The following is a 15,170-nucleotide window of genomic DNA, read 5'->3' as shown; positions in this document are numbered from 1 at the left end:
AAAAACGTAATACAAACTTCCTCTAAAATCTTCGCATAAACCAAGCAAGGTTACATGATTAGATAGCACCCAGGCCAGTAGGACTCATACACTTCCATTTTCTTTTTCTTTTTCTTTCTTATTGACAATACAAAGCCTTAACCAATGGCAATATGAGTCTGCACTTTTGCAAAAAATTGAAGTCATTGTACAATATTCTACAACTGTCTGAGATGCTTTCTCAAGCATCCAATCACCTCAAAGCTAAATTGCTTCTAGTATAAATTTAAAATTGAAACTCAATCTGTCTCCAAGCGATAGCTATGGACCACGCCTCATGAAGCGGAGGTTACTAATTTGAATCCCCCTTCTCACTTCCCTTGTGTGGACATGTCAATAAAAAAAAAACAGAAACTCAATCTACAATATTCCCCGCAAAACTGGTACTTTATTTTCCCATAACATAAAGAATAAAGCCGGGCTCAAGACCAAGCTTCAACATGGTACTTGCCAGCCTTTTCCAGTGCCCTAAGCCACCTCACAGCAGATTCCTTTGGAAGCCCACCTTCCTTGGATACAATATCCTCAAAGGCAGACAATACGTCGGAAGGCATTTTGGTAGATGAACCTGCAACATAGATAGCAGCCCCCTCACTCAGTAAATTCCATATCCTCCGACTATTTTCCCGCATCTTATGCTGCACATAGACCTTCTGTGGCTGGTCCCTTGAGAAAGCAACAAAAAAACCTCCACCCTTAGCTTTCGAAAGTACCCCATCATTTTGTGAATGCGACAACCAAAAGTCTCTGTATAGGAAGTCATTATTCTCATTCCAGCAACCAAAGAAGAAAATAACTGGAGCAGTTGCACCAGATTCACTTTGTATTGCTCTTTCTTCCACAAATCCGCGAAAAGGTGCGCAACCAGTTCCAGGTCCAATAAGAATGAGTGGAAGCGATGGTGGTGGGGGATAAAGGGTACCTTTCTGAAACCATGCTGGAACATGAGTGCCTGTTCATGACAGAATAAGTGATTAAGTATATTAACAGGCAATATACATGGTTGCTTAATAAATAATGTGCTTTGATAGTCTCATTTATGCCATACTTTGTTCAGGATCAAGATGGGCTAGCCACATTGAGCAGAGACCACTTCGCTTCCTTTTAAAAGGAGTTGTCCACGACACTACATTGACAGTTAAGTGCACTTGATTGGGGTGAGCTGAAGGGGATGAAGATATGGAGAAAGCTCTGGTTTTCAATGGAGGAACCAACTGCACCAGCCATTCAAATGGTATTTGAACAGATGGAAAATCCTCTAATACCTATTTTACAAAGAAAATCAATTCATTAAAGAGAGAGACTGATCTCGCCTGAAGCATGTTAGAGAAACAAAGAGAAAATTATGAAGATTGTATATAGACAGTTTAGATTTAACAAGCTAGTAGAAGTTTCAAAGGACTTCCTTTAAAGCCCATATAAAACGATAAACAGAAAACTAATTAAAGTGACCATTTTCCTTTCATTATAGGAAACAAAACAATACAGTAATATGGTATGCAAAAAAACCAGCTGTATCGCATCTACATGGGACTGCTGATGTGTAATGCTCTTTATTCTTTCCAAAAATCCCTCGCTTTCCAAAATTTCAGCCAACTAAGCAAGCCAGCCAATTCCTCCCATAAATACCTGCTATCATAATTGGAATTAGACCCATAACCCCTCCCCCCGTGTGAGAAACCATCTTCGAAGTTTATAAACAATCAAGCAACAGAAAAATCCCCCACACACACTTCGATCTTAAGCAAGATACCGCCAGAGGCCTTTCTAGAAGCTTAGTAGCACCAATCCACATGTTGACACCCCCACAAACTACTCATAACAATGCTGGAAATGAGCTCCAACTTAGATTCCTGCAAACAAATAATATTCACCTTCCATTGTCTAAGAAAATTTCTGACTCTCAAGTGTTTTGTCTCCCTCATTCACCCTCTCACATTCCATGATAACAACTTGGGCTTCATAAATAATCACCTGAAGCCTTCCTTTGACTCTACCACGGCTAGCGCTTCTGCTGCTGTTCGCATCATAGTTAATGGAACAAAATAACCTTCTTAATTCTCTACTACATTTTCCAAATTCAAGCAAGTGGCCGACACCTGATTAGAGTGGCTTTCTTCAAGGCTTGTAAATGAGGCCAAAAGCTCTCTTCAAAACCCTTGCACGAAAGCCCCACAGAATGGCGAAAATCCCTCACTTATAAAAGATATAAAATTTTCGAAGCTTTCGACAAAAAATACCACATCTTCGACATGTTATTCACATCTCATACATTGTTCAACAGATTCAATCAATAATTAATAGCAAAAAAATTCCATGGCGTGACACAGAAAAATGTTAACAATGGATTGAACCATGCAATGCATCAATCATATTCACTTGACAACACCTCAAGAATAGTTCTTCGTTCCTTCTGATTGTATTGGTATAGATCATCTCTTCCTTCAGCTGAAGCAAAATATTGAAGTCTTTCCTTTTCATGTGGAGCTGTTGCAAAATAACTCATGACCTGCCAAATTGATTTTATCAGTATGGAAGATTAACAGAAAAGCACAAGCATCTCCAAGAACAACCAGTAGAATTTTTGTAGCATGGATAAGCCATCTTTTGGATGAAACATTACTTGCTTGATTTCTTTCCTCCAAAAAAGGGAAAGGTTTTAAGGAATTATTAGTCATAAGTCCAAATTTGTACCATTATTAAAATTCCAATCCAATAGGATGTTTTTTTATAAGTAATTTCATTATCATTAATAAAGTGCAAAGAGGCGTAACCCTAGTATACATGAAGCATATAAAGAGAATCCATAATCTAATGAAAAAGAACAAAACTCAAAAAATCTGCAAAACTAGAGACAAGCAGACTGTGATGGGCAGATATCCAGGTATATAATGTGTAGATCACAAACTTCCACAACTCTGTCACCGAAGGCTCTACATCTTCAAAGTTCCAGCATTCCTCTCTCGCCAAAGACACCACACTACGCACAATCGAGCCAACTGCCATACTTCCATAACTGTCCAATCAGGTGTTTCATGTGAATCATATATATATATATATATTCTGTTTTTTTGTTTTGTTTTCCTCTTCTTTCTTTTCTTTTCTTTCTTTTTCTTTTTTTGAGAACACCAAGCTTTCTAGTAAAGAAAATCAACAAAATTGTAGGTTAAACGAAACTTTTGTTCTATAAATTTACATGCAAGATGTTCAATTTTATAAGTCACAAGACCAACTTAAAATTTTTGTTCTAATTCTGAATTCCTTTTTTAGGAGTCTGAATCAAGTAATACATATAAAAACTCATTTATAGATGAGCAGTACGATCAATATGCATACCCAATAGGATGAAGAAGGAAACCAAACATGACATATAGTATAAGCTGGCAGTGGCAATGTTTCAACAAACTTTCCAATTAAAAAGGCAAAAAAAGACCAAAAGTGTTAAAACATACAGGGTTCTTGCCTCAAAAAAATAGCGTCGAGGGGAAGCTGATGCAACATCCATTGTCAATGCCACGAAAGCTTTCAACTTGATTGGGACCTTGACAGTTGTACAAGTATGAAGAAGGTGATTATCTATCTCTCTAGTATGAACCTGTGATCAAGAAATTTTCAGCATCAAAAGGTTGCAATATAGGACACAAACTAAATGGATATAATATGATCGAAAGAAATAAAACACACTAAAGAAGTATGTATGCATATGATGCATCAATTAATCAAAAGGCAAAAGGCATTGTAGCAAGCAAGACGTCTCCTATGTTTAATCATATTGCCTTGGCCCAAAATTTAGGGATGGTCCAAGGATCCCGTTTTGTCAATCTGCTTTAGACAAAAGTTACACCTATAAAGTTTCATCGAGTACTACTGTGTCAACTCTTTTTTGATGAATAACTGCATCAACTCCGTCTGTGTACGTCCTTTCAGGCTTGCTGATGTCCTTAGAGTGACATCGACTTCCACTATCTTGTTCAAGTCATAATGGTTCAGTAATTTGAATTTATTACATATGGACAATTCATCTTTTTACAACCACTAAACCAAATATACACACACAAACCATCTCAGCCTGGTGTTCCCATTGTTGCCCAACAGCACAACTGTAGTGCATTAGGTCTAAAGAGGCATTTGATTTGTGGAATCTAACATTCTCCTCGGCATCCATATTTCCAGAATGTGATGCCTAGGAATCTGGATTCTCAAGTTTGGGGATGATTAGGAATCTGATAGGATTCCCAGGAATATGAGATTCCCAAGTTTGGCTTACTCCTAGGCATTCTGTAGGAATTATTTGAAAAAGTTTTTGATGTGATATAAAGTTGAGAAGTATTTTTGGTGGGATCCATATTTGAAAAGGCATTTTCTAGGGGTCCACTAAGGAAACTTCTTTGGTACATTTTTTGGAAATGTTTTGTTTTCAAAGAAACAAACACTAAACGTACAACACCAGTTTATTTTTTCAGGTGTGGAGGCTGACTTTCTTATTGATAAGAAAAATAATAAATAACTAACAAAAAAGAAGGCACAATCCTCCACACAACAACACTGAGTGGTATACTCCCTATGTACTAGGGTTGCGGCCCTTTACACTTAATTTATGAAAATGAAATTGCCAATTAAAAAATATATGCAGCTTTATAGATAAATACTAAACGAAAATGTACACTAAGCAATGAAAACTTGTGAATAGAGCAACCTATAGAGCAACTGTTTTTAAGCAATAAGGAAACTTTGGTCAAGCTGATGACATGAAGATAGATGAGTCCAAAGATTCGAAAAGTTAAATTAAACAATGAACAAAGAAAGCACATAAAAGCATCAATCAGAAGAGGTAAGTGCAAATTCAAGGATTCATAATGGAGTTGATGGGTGAAAAATATGCATATTAATTGATAGTATTAAGAACCTTCAAACTCCATAACATTAACTAAAGAATGGACGACTTATGAAAACAAGACCCATGCTTGTAACCACAAATACTAGGGGTCAAGACTGTGTATTTATTAGTATATACTTACGCAAATACGTTATTAGTTATGCCTCAAAATCAACTTGTGTGCATGGACCATGCAAATGAGGAATCACACAGGTTCAGCCAATAAACAAGAGAACTGCTTACAGTAATGAATGCATCAGGGTCCAAATTACATCGCTCTATGAAAGCATCTATGGCAGCAGGATTCTGACTGGGGAGAACCTCAAGAATGTCACCAACTTCATATTCAATAGCCTGAAGATTCAAAGAAAAGAAAAATGATGAATTTTTATTAACATCGAGTAATAATTTATGTACACAAAGTGATGAGGGGCTTTGTGTGCAAACGTAAAAGGGACAAGTACTGGTCCGCAGATAAGAACATACAGTAAACAACTTACAGATGAAACAAATTCAAACTCAAAGTGGCGCACATCCTTTTCACATCCTGCTCTAGTCAGTGGCTGATTTTTTATCTACATGAGCAATTCCAAGGAATTAAGGAATTCAAGAGAACTTTATACTGGGTGGGGGGGGGGGAGAGAGAGAGAGAGCATACAAGTCCAAAGAAAATATACAAGCAATCCAGAGTTAAATCCAGTTCTGAAAAAGCACAAATCATCCACAACAGAAATTTCAAACCAGCAGTAATCAAAGACAATTGAGACTAACAAGACCTCTAGATTATCATTGTTAATGCAAGATGCAAAGATTAACCGTATCTCGAAATTGGAAAGGATCCAAATCTAAAGAGCATATAGATATCTTTGCAGATGACTAGCTTACAAATAGAATGATCTTATATGGACAATTATGTGGAAATCATCCATTTCCTTTTTTTTTTTCTTCTCTTATTTCTTCCAGTAAGCAGCTCAGGGAGTCGCTATGTGGAGTACAAGAAATCCCCTAACCTAGGTTCAAACATTGAAAAGATAAACTATAATAAACTTTGAAATATTCATCATACATAAACAAAATGAGACTATCTTCTTTTGTGCATTTTCCTTTTTCTCCCACACTTTTTTCTTCTCTCTAGATCCTTCCATACAGGAACAAATTAAAATGGTTTACTTTCAATTTAACTAAATCTTTTTTTGATAAGTAATGTTATGCATATCAAAAAGCGTAGAGGGGCACAATCCTAGTACATAGGAAGTACACAAGAGAATGCCAACAAAAAAAAAAAACCCCCAAAAAAACAAAAAGAGAAACCCCAAAAAAGAGAAAAGCGAAGACCCCCACAACAAACCCTAAACCCTCAATGTAACCCTGCCTTTACCCCGGCTGCATTTTAACTAAATCGACTTTCAATTCAAACGTAGAACCATTGCATTTTCAGGCTAGTTCATACATCAAACAGAACTGACTTGCAGTGTAAGCAATACCAAAGGGCATTTGCAATGCACATTATAGAGGGCGATTTCTTTCATCATCTTCTCCCATTTTAAGTAAGGAATTGAAAATTTGAAACTTAAAATACCATAAAGAAACAGTAACACAACGCATAATGCATTGCACTATATATATTTACTGATTCAGTAAACAGTTAGTGAAATTGTGAATCAATCGAATACGCCAATTTATTTTTTCTGAAGCGCTAATAAAGCATGGTACCAATACCATTTTGAGAAAGCAATGAGGCCTATTCTTGTTCGGGTTAAATTTTCCAGGAGACATTGAGCGAGCCCTCTCAATTTGCATCTCAATCCATTTCAAATCTGAGACAACCAAAATGAAAATCTGTTATACTTGTGTCAGTTAAAAATCCAATTATATGCAAAATAATTTTTTTTATAAATAATCGAAATATCATTAAGAGCGAAAAGCGCTGCTCAGATACACAGGAAATATATAGGAGAAACACCTAACAAATTATCTGCAAATTATAGTTCTTAGGTAAAAATTGTGCCACAGAGGGTAAAACTTACAGGCTTAGATTTCGGCTAATGTTTGCACTCACTACAGGGAAAAAAATAAAAATAAAGAAAAGAATCGGTGGACTAACCAATTTTTGGTATAAAGCATCATCTTGTACTATGCAAACCATGAACAACAAAATATATATAGATAAAAATTAAATATAAATGTTGTAGGGCCATCGAATAAAATTACTCAATTTAGCACTAACGATGATAAAAATATGTCATTCACAGCATAATAACTTTCTTGCTTGATTTTACTATTTTAGGCCTTTGTTAGCAGCACAAAATAAACCAATGAACAAACAAAAAGTAAACATCTATCATGTTTCTCCCTATATCTCTACCAAATTAATCCTTATTCATCCTTTCTTTTGGACTGGCACATCAAAAACTGATTTCTGTAAAATAAGCAGTTGGGATATTTATTCTCCGTGAAGCTATTATGGAACAGCACTAAAGGGTAACTAAACAAAAATTGTATAGGAAGGGAAAGTATTGATTTTTTTTTTTTTTTTATACGTAATTTATTTCATTGAAAAGTGTAGAGAGGCGCAAACTTAGTATACAAGATCTTTCTTAGTTATTATTGTGCATTCACTATGAAAAGAACTCTACCAACCAAGTTACCTGAGTTTGGAAGAAATTGAGGATCCACCTCGTCATTGCAATGATATGTGATCTGAACTTTTGGTTGATCAATCAATTTCATATCTGGAATCACAAAATCTGGACCTTGTGGGAAGAATTTATGATTGATTTGATTTAACATACTCCACAAAGATGACATCCATGGATCCAGTGCAGCCTCATACCTTTGAACAAAAATCTATCTTGAGCAAACTTTTTTATTTTATTTTTTTATAAATAATTGAAATATTATTAAAAGCGTAAAGCACCCCAGATACACAGGACTATCTTTAGCAAACTTAATGTATGTATGTATTTTAACAGTTCATATTCAGGAGCATGCATCAGGTTCCAGTTCAATTAATCAAATACAAGATGTGTTATGCTGCATTAGCAGGTGCTAGCTGGTCTAAATCAATTGATTCTGTTTTTTTTTTTTTTTGATAAGTAAATCAATTGATTCTGTTACATCTGAATTAACCAAAAAGGAACACGAATACAGAAAATTCAATGAAGAGAGTCATAAATCATTTTGTCAGTTTAAGCAAAATTATATTCATTAACATGTTCCAGCATAATCATACCCTGATGGGTGCTGGTCATCTCCCAAACCCTTTTCAATAATAGCCATTGCCCCAAGATCTGAAAGTCTTTTGTCAAGCTTCTTCGCAACAAACTGCAGCCATCAAAATTGACAAAAACAAACTTTATTTCATCAAGCATAAAAGTTACCAACTTATGATTTAAATAGAATTTTTAAGCATGCAACAGGGACATGATTTTTGGAACAAACACAAACATTTTAGCAATAGATACAAAATCCACTTGACAGACAGCTAAACAAGAGATTAAGATAATTTAACAAAGAATAATAAAAAAGGCATGTAGTTTTGGTATGACCTGTAAAACATATATTGCTGTTATGTGAATAAACCCTTGTGCTACAAAACCATAGATCAAAAATATATCTTTCTAACAAGATGGTATAGGAACATAAAGAACCTTATAATGATCCCCTTGTGAGGCATGCTTAGATATGAAATTTCATTTTTTTTTCTTTTATGCTATGAGGTTTTGGATGGAAAAAGCATACTCTTCCATGTGATAGTCGGCCCCAACATCAATATATGAGCTTTAAATTTGAGTGATGGAAATGCAAAACAAAAGAGGAAGAGGTTAATTGTGACACCCCAGTCCCATATTTAGAAGATGAGTAACTTACATAGAATGTGTGGTTTATAAAGATACTCATGGGTACTAAGCCCCACATTGCTTACTTACTAGGTGAAATTGGGCTTAATAAGTAATTATAGATAAGCTCCAAATTAATTAGTCGTTTTGATGTGATAGCGCATATCTGATTAGTGTTTTTTTCTAGGTTGTTACAAATGGTATCAAAGCCATCTAATAATGCCTTGTAGTATTGTCAGAACTGCATGACGTGGACCTGACAAGGACGTCAGGGGTTTAAGGGGGAGCTTGTAACACAATGGTTCCACATTGGGAAGATGAGTAGCTCACATTGAGTATGTAGTTTATAAAGATACTCATGGAGTGCTAAGTCACACATTGCTTACTTATTAGGTGAAATTGTGCTTTATAAGTGATTCCATAGAAACTCTAAATTGACTAGTTCTTTTGGAGTGATAGGTGATAGCGCAAATATGGCTAGCATTTTTTCCTTGGATCGTTACATTAATACTAGACATATATAGTTCTATAAAAATACTGCAGAATAGAGGAGGTTAACAAACTTCCTACTTTTTACGGGAAAGTGATTAATGACATAAACGGCATAGCAAACCCATGGATGTCAACATTTATCTAGTTTCTAAATAACAATTTTGAACTCTAGAAATAATTACATTATATTTCTGGTAACCAGAATCTCCCAAGCCAAATAAAGCATAGCGAACACCTTCTAGCCAATGCTTACTTAAATTTCTCTGCAGAAGAAACCTCCAAAAGGCCTGCATACATATGAGGGCAGATTAGAGAAAATGGAGAAGGCAAGGGGTTGGCCCAAATATAGACATCTGAGCCTCTCCCAAAACATAAATGTAATGTTCATAGCAATTCCATACAACCTTCATGGAGTCTGGCGCATCTCCCTGGCCTGTGGTAGAAACAACAAAAATGACAGTGTCTTCATGAGGTAAGGAACGCTGAGGCAATAAACAAGTAACATGCTGATAAGTTTACTTATCAAAAAAAACAGTAACATGCTGATAAGCAATGCTTTCAGGCATCATAGTGATTGTCGTGATGGTTTTAGCAACAGAAGGCACAGGGTTTCAGTACTTAGAGCAGAAAATTATGCATATCTCTTATAACAGTCAATACTGAGAATTCAGGAAACATAGAAATGATTCTCCACTAGGGGAAAATAAATAAAAATAAGAAGACTCCTTTGAAACTCCACCCAAAATGTCAAAACCAACATGCACAAGGTGCAAATGCTGCTGATCCTTACTCAATACTCCTTCCCCTATTGACCATCGTTTCAGCCTCAATTACAACACATTTCATCTCCATCCCCTTCCTCTCACTAAGGCCGACCAAAAGGCTACAGTCTCAGCTCTAACTGCATCTTGCCAACAGAGAAGGAGAGCTAGGGTTGTGACAATAATTTAATGGCACATGAAAACAAAGATCGAATATTAGTCTCCTCCTTTACTAACAAAGTGAACCATATGTAACATACAATAATGCTTCTCTATCAAGGTGAGATCCATAGGGTTGAGCCCTCAGGATTTAGACATTAGCCTATTTGGAGTACAGTGATTAGATAACACAATAGCCAAATCCCAGAGCTAGAGAGGGTCTTCAGCTTAATAAGAATTTTATTAACATTCATTCCCCTTGATAATTGTGTATTCTTTCCATGTAATTCTTACTTCGTTGCTGTTTGCCAATGGAAGTTTAACCACTCAGTTTGTAAATAGCAGATTCTCTACAACTACATCCCCTATCAAGAAGGAGAAACAAAAAATAATGGACTTATGTAACCCCAAGCGGGCCAAGCAGCGGAGCGATATACTTAGGAGTGGAATCTGTGAAACATGCTTGCAACCCGAATGCACATCGCTTCTCATACATTTCCACTGTTTGACAAATCGACACACTAAAATGCCACCATGCTACTTGGATGATGTGCATGACAGCCCCATAATCTGCAGTGAGGTAAGTTATATTTATTTAGTGTCAAATGAACTTTCCTTCCAGCACAGCTGTTTCTATTATCCACCCCATAGCAATTTACTCTCCAACTTAGATTGCTCACCGAGAAGGTCCAATCTCTGAGACTCGAACTCAGTATGCGGGATGATTCTTCTACCAACACCCACACCCCAATGCCACATGATCAGCGCCACTTTTTAGTATTTGAGATCACAATGAAACTGAAAATAAGAATCTAGCTACCCATTTATGTGTAACGCTTTTGAATTGTTTCAGATAACAGGTTACAAACGTTTTTTTTTTCAATGAAAAATACTAAATTCAATCAATCAATTAAAACCAAAACTTGGGGGAAGAATAACAAAAGCAGAAACAACATGTTCTGTTCTTTTTCATCCTAAACACTCAAGAAACCCAACGTGGGAGACTTACGGCGTCGTATTCATCCATAGAAAGAGGGTTCACGGGGCAACCTCGGCGCTCCGCTTCTCGAGCAACACGCTCCGCCGCGTCCTGCGCGTTACCGGTTTGAGTTGCGTATAGTATCAGGAGCTTAGCTCTGTCTTCCATGCCTCTAAGACGCACCTCAAACCGTATACGTCAACTCCTTTCTAGAAAAAATTAGAATTTATAAATTAATAATCAGAAAGAATAGTTATAGGGTTTAATTGGCCTGGATTTCCAGAACCAGAGCGAGCGCGAGGGGGAGAGAGAGAGAGAGAGAGAGAGAGAGTGGTTTGATGGTTTCCATTATTATGGGTCGGGCTGGGCTGGACTTGAAGCAAGGATTCTCGGGTTGGGTCCCAAGGTTTTGTTCTTTCTCATAGGCCCGATTCCGCCTTTTACACTGTTTCTTTCCGTGTAAAATGTTTATTGTACAAATTTAGGTTTATTAAACATATGCGTATTTCATTCATTAGAAACAAAAAATAAAATAAAACAATTAATCAAGAGAAATATAGCGAGTACCAATTAATGAGCTACATATAAGTTTAGTACGCCTCTGTTAGTAACATAGTTAGTACCCTAATATTTTTCTTTTTATTATAAAATATTTTCAAAGAAATTATTTATTCATAAAAGATGATTTTCCTAAAATAAATTTTTGCATTTGGCTTATACAGAAAATCAGTGACCGCAGAAAATGGCGGGCAACTTTCGACAAACACCTTGGTGGATTTCGACAACCATTGATGGCGATTGATGATGAATTCTGGTGAGATCTAATCACAGTCAGCCGGTCACACCGCAAATTCCGGCAAACTCCTATAGTAACAGAGAATGAACTACAAGAAAGAATGTGTGTAAGAAGGAAAAGCTTAAACATGAAAATGGTTTATGATTTTAGAAAAAAAAAAAAAAAAAACCATTTTACGAAAATTAAAGAAGATTTTTTTAGTTAATCGAAAATATTTTTTAGTTTGGCCATGATTTTTGGTCTTACCAAACATTGAAAAATAAGAAGAAAAAAAAAATCCAAACAAACATTTTAGGTCCAAAAAAAAGAGCCTTAATAAAAAAATAAAAAATAAAAGTCATCTCAACTCTCAAGCCTGCATGTTTTAAGAAAGAAAAAAAAAAGCCATCTATAAAGGTTATTTGTGTAATCTATAGGTAAATTAATGAATCATTTTTTCCATCAGCGTGGCCTTCAAGCATCCAAAATATACTGGGATTTTAAATGACAAAATGCGCTTCATAGAAAATGAGGACTCCTTTAGATAAGTTATAAATGTCAAATGTGTATGGAAAATATGACTGATCACTAAATGAATGATTTTCCCCGTCAAATCAACTCTCAATGTATACTAGGTGCATCCTGGTCCTAGAACAAGGTAGGTCCTTGGGCTAGGCCAACATGCTTCTCTTCAGCCCGCTAGCCCTAATGTCTTTGATAGGCCAGCTAAGACTTGATAGGAGGGACTCAAGGGCTCTTCGACAATGGGTAGCTGTCGTCAGGCCCGAAGGACCCTAGGCTAGGGTAGACATGCTTTATAGACCCTTCGATGGCCTGGTATATCATTTGCCGCCCATCTCAAAATTTTTTGAGCATACAAATATACAATGGATGTAATTCAAATATCCACACATTTAAAAATTAGAAATATAACAACTTTAAATTCATTAAAGTAAAGCTAAAGCCCTTCTAGAGGGAAAAACTCTCTCCTCTCCATTACGTGAGAGGTCTTCAACTCCCAAATGAGAGACTTCCCCACCTCCCTCGTGAGTACTATGGGAGGAGGAATGAGCTGAGCTTCGCTTTGCTTTCCTTTTTACCCTTTTTTTTTTCTTTGTTTTGTAAGCTAAATCTATGGTCCTCTAGTCACCCCTCCTTCGCCCATGTCGCCCCCTACCTCCCTTACTTCTTCGTGCATGCACCCCACACGCCGCCCCGCGCCATTTGAAATGTCAAGCATATACAAGCAGGCAAATGGAGTAGTGAAATTAGTATAACGGCAGAATTAAATGGATAATCTTCTATTTAGGCTTGACTCACAAAATTAGTTGCCCCGTGCTTGGAGAAATAAAAAAACCCATGCACAATCGAACAATTTAATCATTCCATACAATACTATCAATCTCACTGAATGATCATGGTTTAGCACTATCTTCTTCACTTTTCGGTATTCCCCAATTGTCAACCCTTTTTTGCTGGTGGTCACTGCTACTATATTCAGCAATCATTTTCTTTTGAGCATCTTCGTCAGCTTTGTGTGGTGTCTATTGATTTCCTTCTCCATGAGTTTTATCAGTAAATTCTTCAAGAGGAAGAGAAGATTCCGACATTAACTGATCAATTTTGTTGTCTGGGTTCTCCTTTCTCACCTCGTGATCCTCCACAACATTCAGTTTGACTAATCGTTCTGCAACTTCAGCAGGTTGAAGGTCAGATGATATTTGTTCATTCTCTTCGCTTGAAACTGCTGCTTCTTCAAGCTCTTGGCTTTGGACCACTTCCTCCTTTTCCTGATGTGGATCATCATATGGCTTGATGACATTATTGGTGGCTTGGAAATCAAGGACTTCATGCATCCCCCTTCTGTTGCTTGGTGCATCACTTTGCGGAGACATCTGACTGCCAGGGGTATCAGATATGACATCTTCACCAGCCTCTTGATGATCTGCATTGTTGATCTCCACATTATTGGGAGCTTGAGAAGTAGAGATTTCTTGAAAGTCATCACTCCTGGCATTAATTTCCAGCGAAGAAGGGTTCTCAACAAGGCCAGGTTCTTTTGCAACACTCTCTACTTTTGACTCATTTACAGCTGCATTTGTAGATGCAGGAAAAGACTGGAACGCATCCCAATCATCTTCATCCGAATCATCTTCATCCTCTTCACTGATATTCTTATCTGAGTGTATCGTGGTAGCCGATTGTGGGAAATGTTTCTCTCCACTTCCATCAGCTGGCACTGGTAATTTTATCTCTAATAATGGCGCCAAAGGTTTCATTTGTGTTGCATTATGATCTTGTGTTACAGAAGCACGGATAACCCCCTGAAAGCAGAGATGGGCAGTCAAATAGCAAGATCCTTAGTACGCATTGGGCAATCGAGTCTATTATTTACAAGTTAACAGCTCCAGAAGATAACATTGATGACTCTTAAACTACATCTCTATCACAATATTCTAGGCAGTTTGTTTTTAATAATGCTTTTTGCTAGTGAAGTTAATTATGGCATACATACATGAATAGATACATATTCCAAAAAAAATTGGGAAACCCAAATAGAAAGAGAATAAGGGATTTCACCCTAATTTCAAATTGGACACTCGTTTTCAAATTTCATCAATTGAAACCATATAATTTCGTGAATGTTAAAGTAGTCCCCCAGCTAGTCTCCACTAATTAAGACTAATGGATGTCCAAGATGAGTTGCACGAGGGACACATGTTTGATGCCTAATCAACCAAAAACACATAAGAAAAATAGAAATCAATCAATAAATAAAATCCTCTGCCAGCACCAGAACCCCCTATGCCACACTATTGATCTCTCCCCAACACCCCACCTCCCACCTCGATGCCTCTCCTCTCCCAATCATTCACACGTCATCTCTTCCACCAGATGTAATTTCACACTACTGCCACCATCACCACCATGGGAATCACCAACCCACGTCCACCACCAAAACCCAGCAATTTCTTCACCCCCGCTATTAAACACACCCACCAGTATCACCATGGCAACTTATAACGCTGCATTCTATACCCTATTGGCTTATCTCCACCCTCAACTCCTCTTCTCCCAAGCTCATCACTGCTGACTTGTACAACACCTTCCCCATGACAACTGCCTCCCCATCAACTATCCAAGTGGGCCAGAGTTCGTATGCCCAAATCAGGATGGTCCATTGTTGTGATGGGAAGAGGAGGGACGTTGGCCATTGGATGAGGATTAGCAACTTGGATTGGCAATTTTA

The 15,170-nt window shown here is 37.0% G+C and overlaps 2 protein-coding genes across 5 annotated transcripts in view; both read right to left on the bottom strand.

The window, feature by feature from the left end:
• Nucleotides 1-137: 137 nt before the first annotated feature.
• LOC132180794 (NADPH-dependent diflavin oxidoreductase 1) lies at nucleotides 138-11,446 on the bottom strand. Of its 3 annotated transcripts, none has more exons than XM_059593747.1 (12): nucleotides 11,176-11,446; nucleotides 9,651-9,728; nucleotides 9,429-9,533; nucleotides 8,148-8,239; nucleotides 7,564-7,748; nucleotides 6,635-6,732; nucleotides 5,416-5,490; nucleotides 5,159-5,269; nucleotides 3,503-3,634; nucleotides 2,429-2,548; nucleotides 1,088-1,304; nucleotides 138-991 (listed from the first exon to the last, which is right to left on the bottom strand). In XM_059593747.1, exons 1-12 carry the CDS (start codon nucleotides 11,311-11,313, stop codon nucleotides 462-464), a joined length of 1,881 nt encoding a protein of 626 aa, XP_059449730.1. In that variant the 5' UTR covers nucleotides 11,314-11,446; the 3' UTR covers nucleotides 138-461. The 3 variants fall into 3 exon arrangements, with proteins under 3 accessions (XP_059449730.1, XP_059449731.1, XP_059449732.1); XM_059593748.1 differs by having other exon boundaries at nucleotides 9,651-9,679; nucleotides 11,176-11,266; XM_059593749.1 differs by having other exon boundaries at nucleotides 9,500-9,533; nucleotides 9,651-9,679; nucleotides 11,176-11,266.
• A 1,719-nt stretch (nucleotides 11,447-13,165) lies between these two features.
• Nucleotides 13,166-15,170, bottom strand: part of LOC132183408 (protein SWEETIE) — a 53,077-nt gene continuing 51,072 nt past the window's right edge. For both annotated transcript variants that reach the window (XM_059596838.1, XM_059596837.1), the window contains exon 48: nucleotides 13,166-14,244. In XM_059596838.1, the coding sequence (XP_059452821.1) occupies nucleotides 13,465-14,244 (780 nt within the window). In that variant the 3' untranslated portion in view covers nucleotides 13,166-13,464. The remainder of the gene's footprint in view (nucleotides 14,245-15,170) is intronic.

Source organism: Corylus avellana, chromosome ca5, assembly GCF_901000735.1.
Source record: "Corylus avellana chromosome ca5, CavTom2PMs-1.0".
In the NCBI taxonomy this organism is placed as follows: domain Eukaryota; kingdom Viridiplantae; phylum Streptophyta; class Magnoliopsida; order Fagales; family Betulaceae; genus Corylus; species Corylus avellana.
The sequence above is the reverse complement of the archived record's forward strand: the minus strand, read 5'-3'. Positions and strand labels throughout refer to the sequence as shown.

What these genes read in the sequence shown, in the direction of transcription:
- LOC132180794 (XM_059593747.1), bottom strand. Translation starts at nt 11,313, where the DNA reads ATGGAAGACAGAGCTAAGCTCCTGATACTATACGCAACTCAAACCGGT. An exon ending in ACCCTGATGCATTCATTACT is followed by an intron (nt 3,635 to 5,158) that starts GTAAGCAGTTCT and finishes TCTTGATCACAG; the next exon opens with GTTCATACTAGAGAGATAGA. An exon ending in AACGAAGAACTATTCTTGAG is followed by an intron (nt 1,305 to 2,428) that starts GTGTTGTCAAGT and finishes TTTGTAAAATAG; the next exon opens with GTATTAGAGGATTTTCCATC.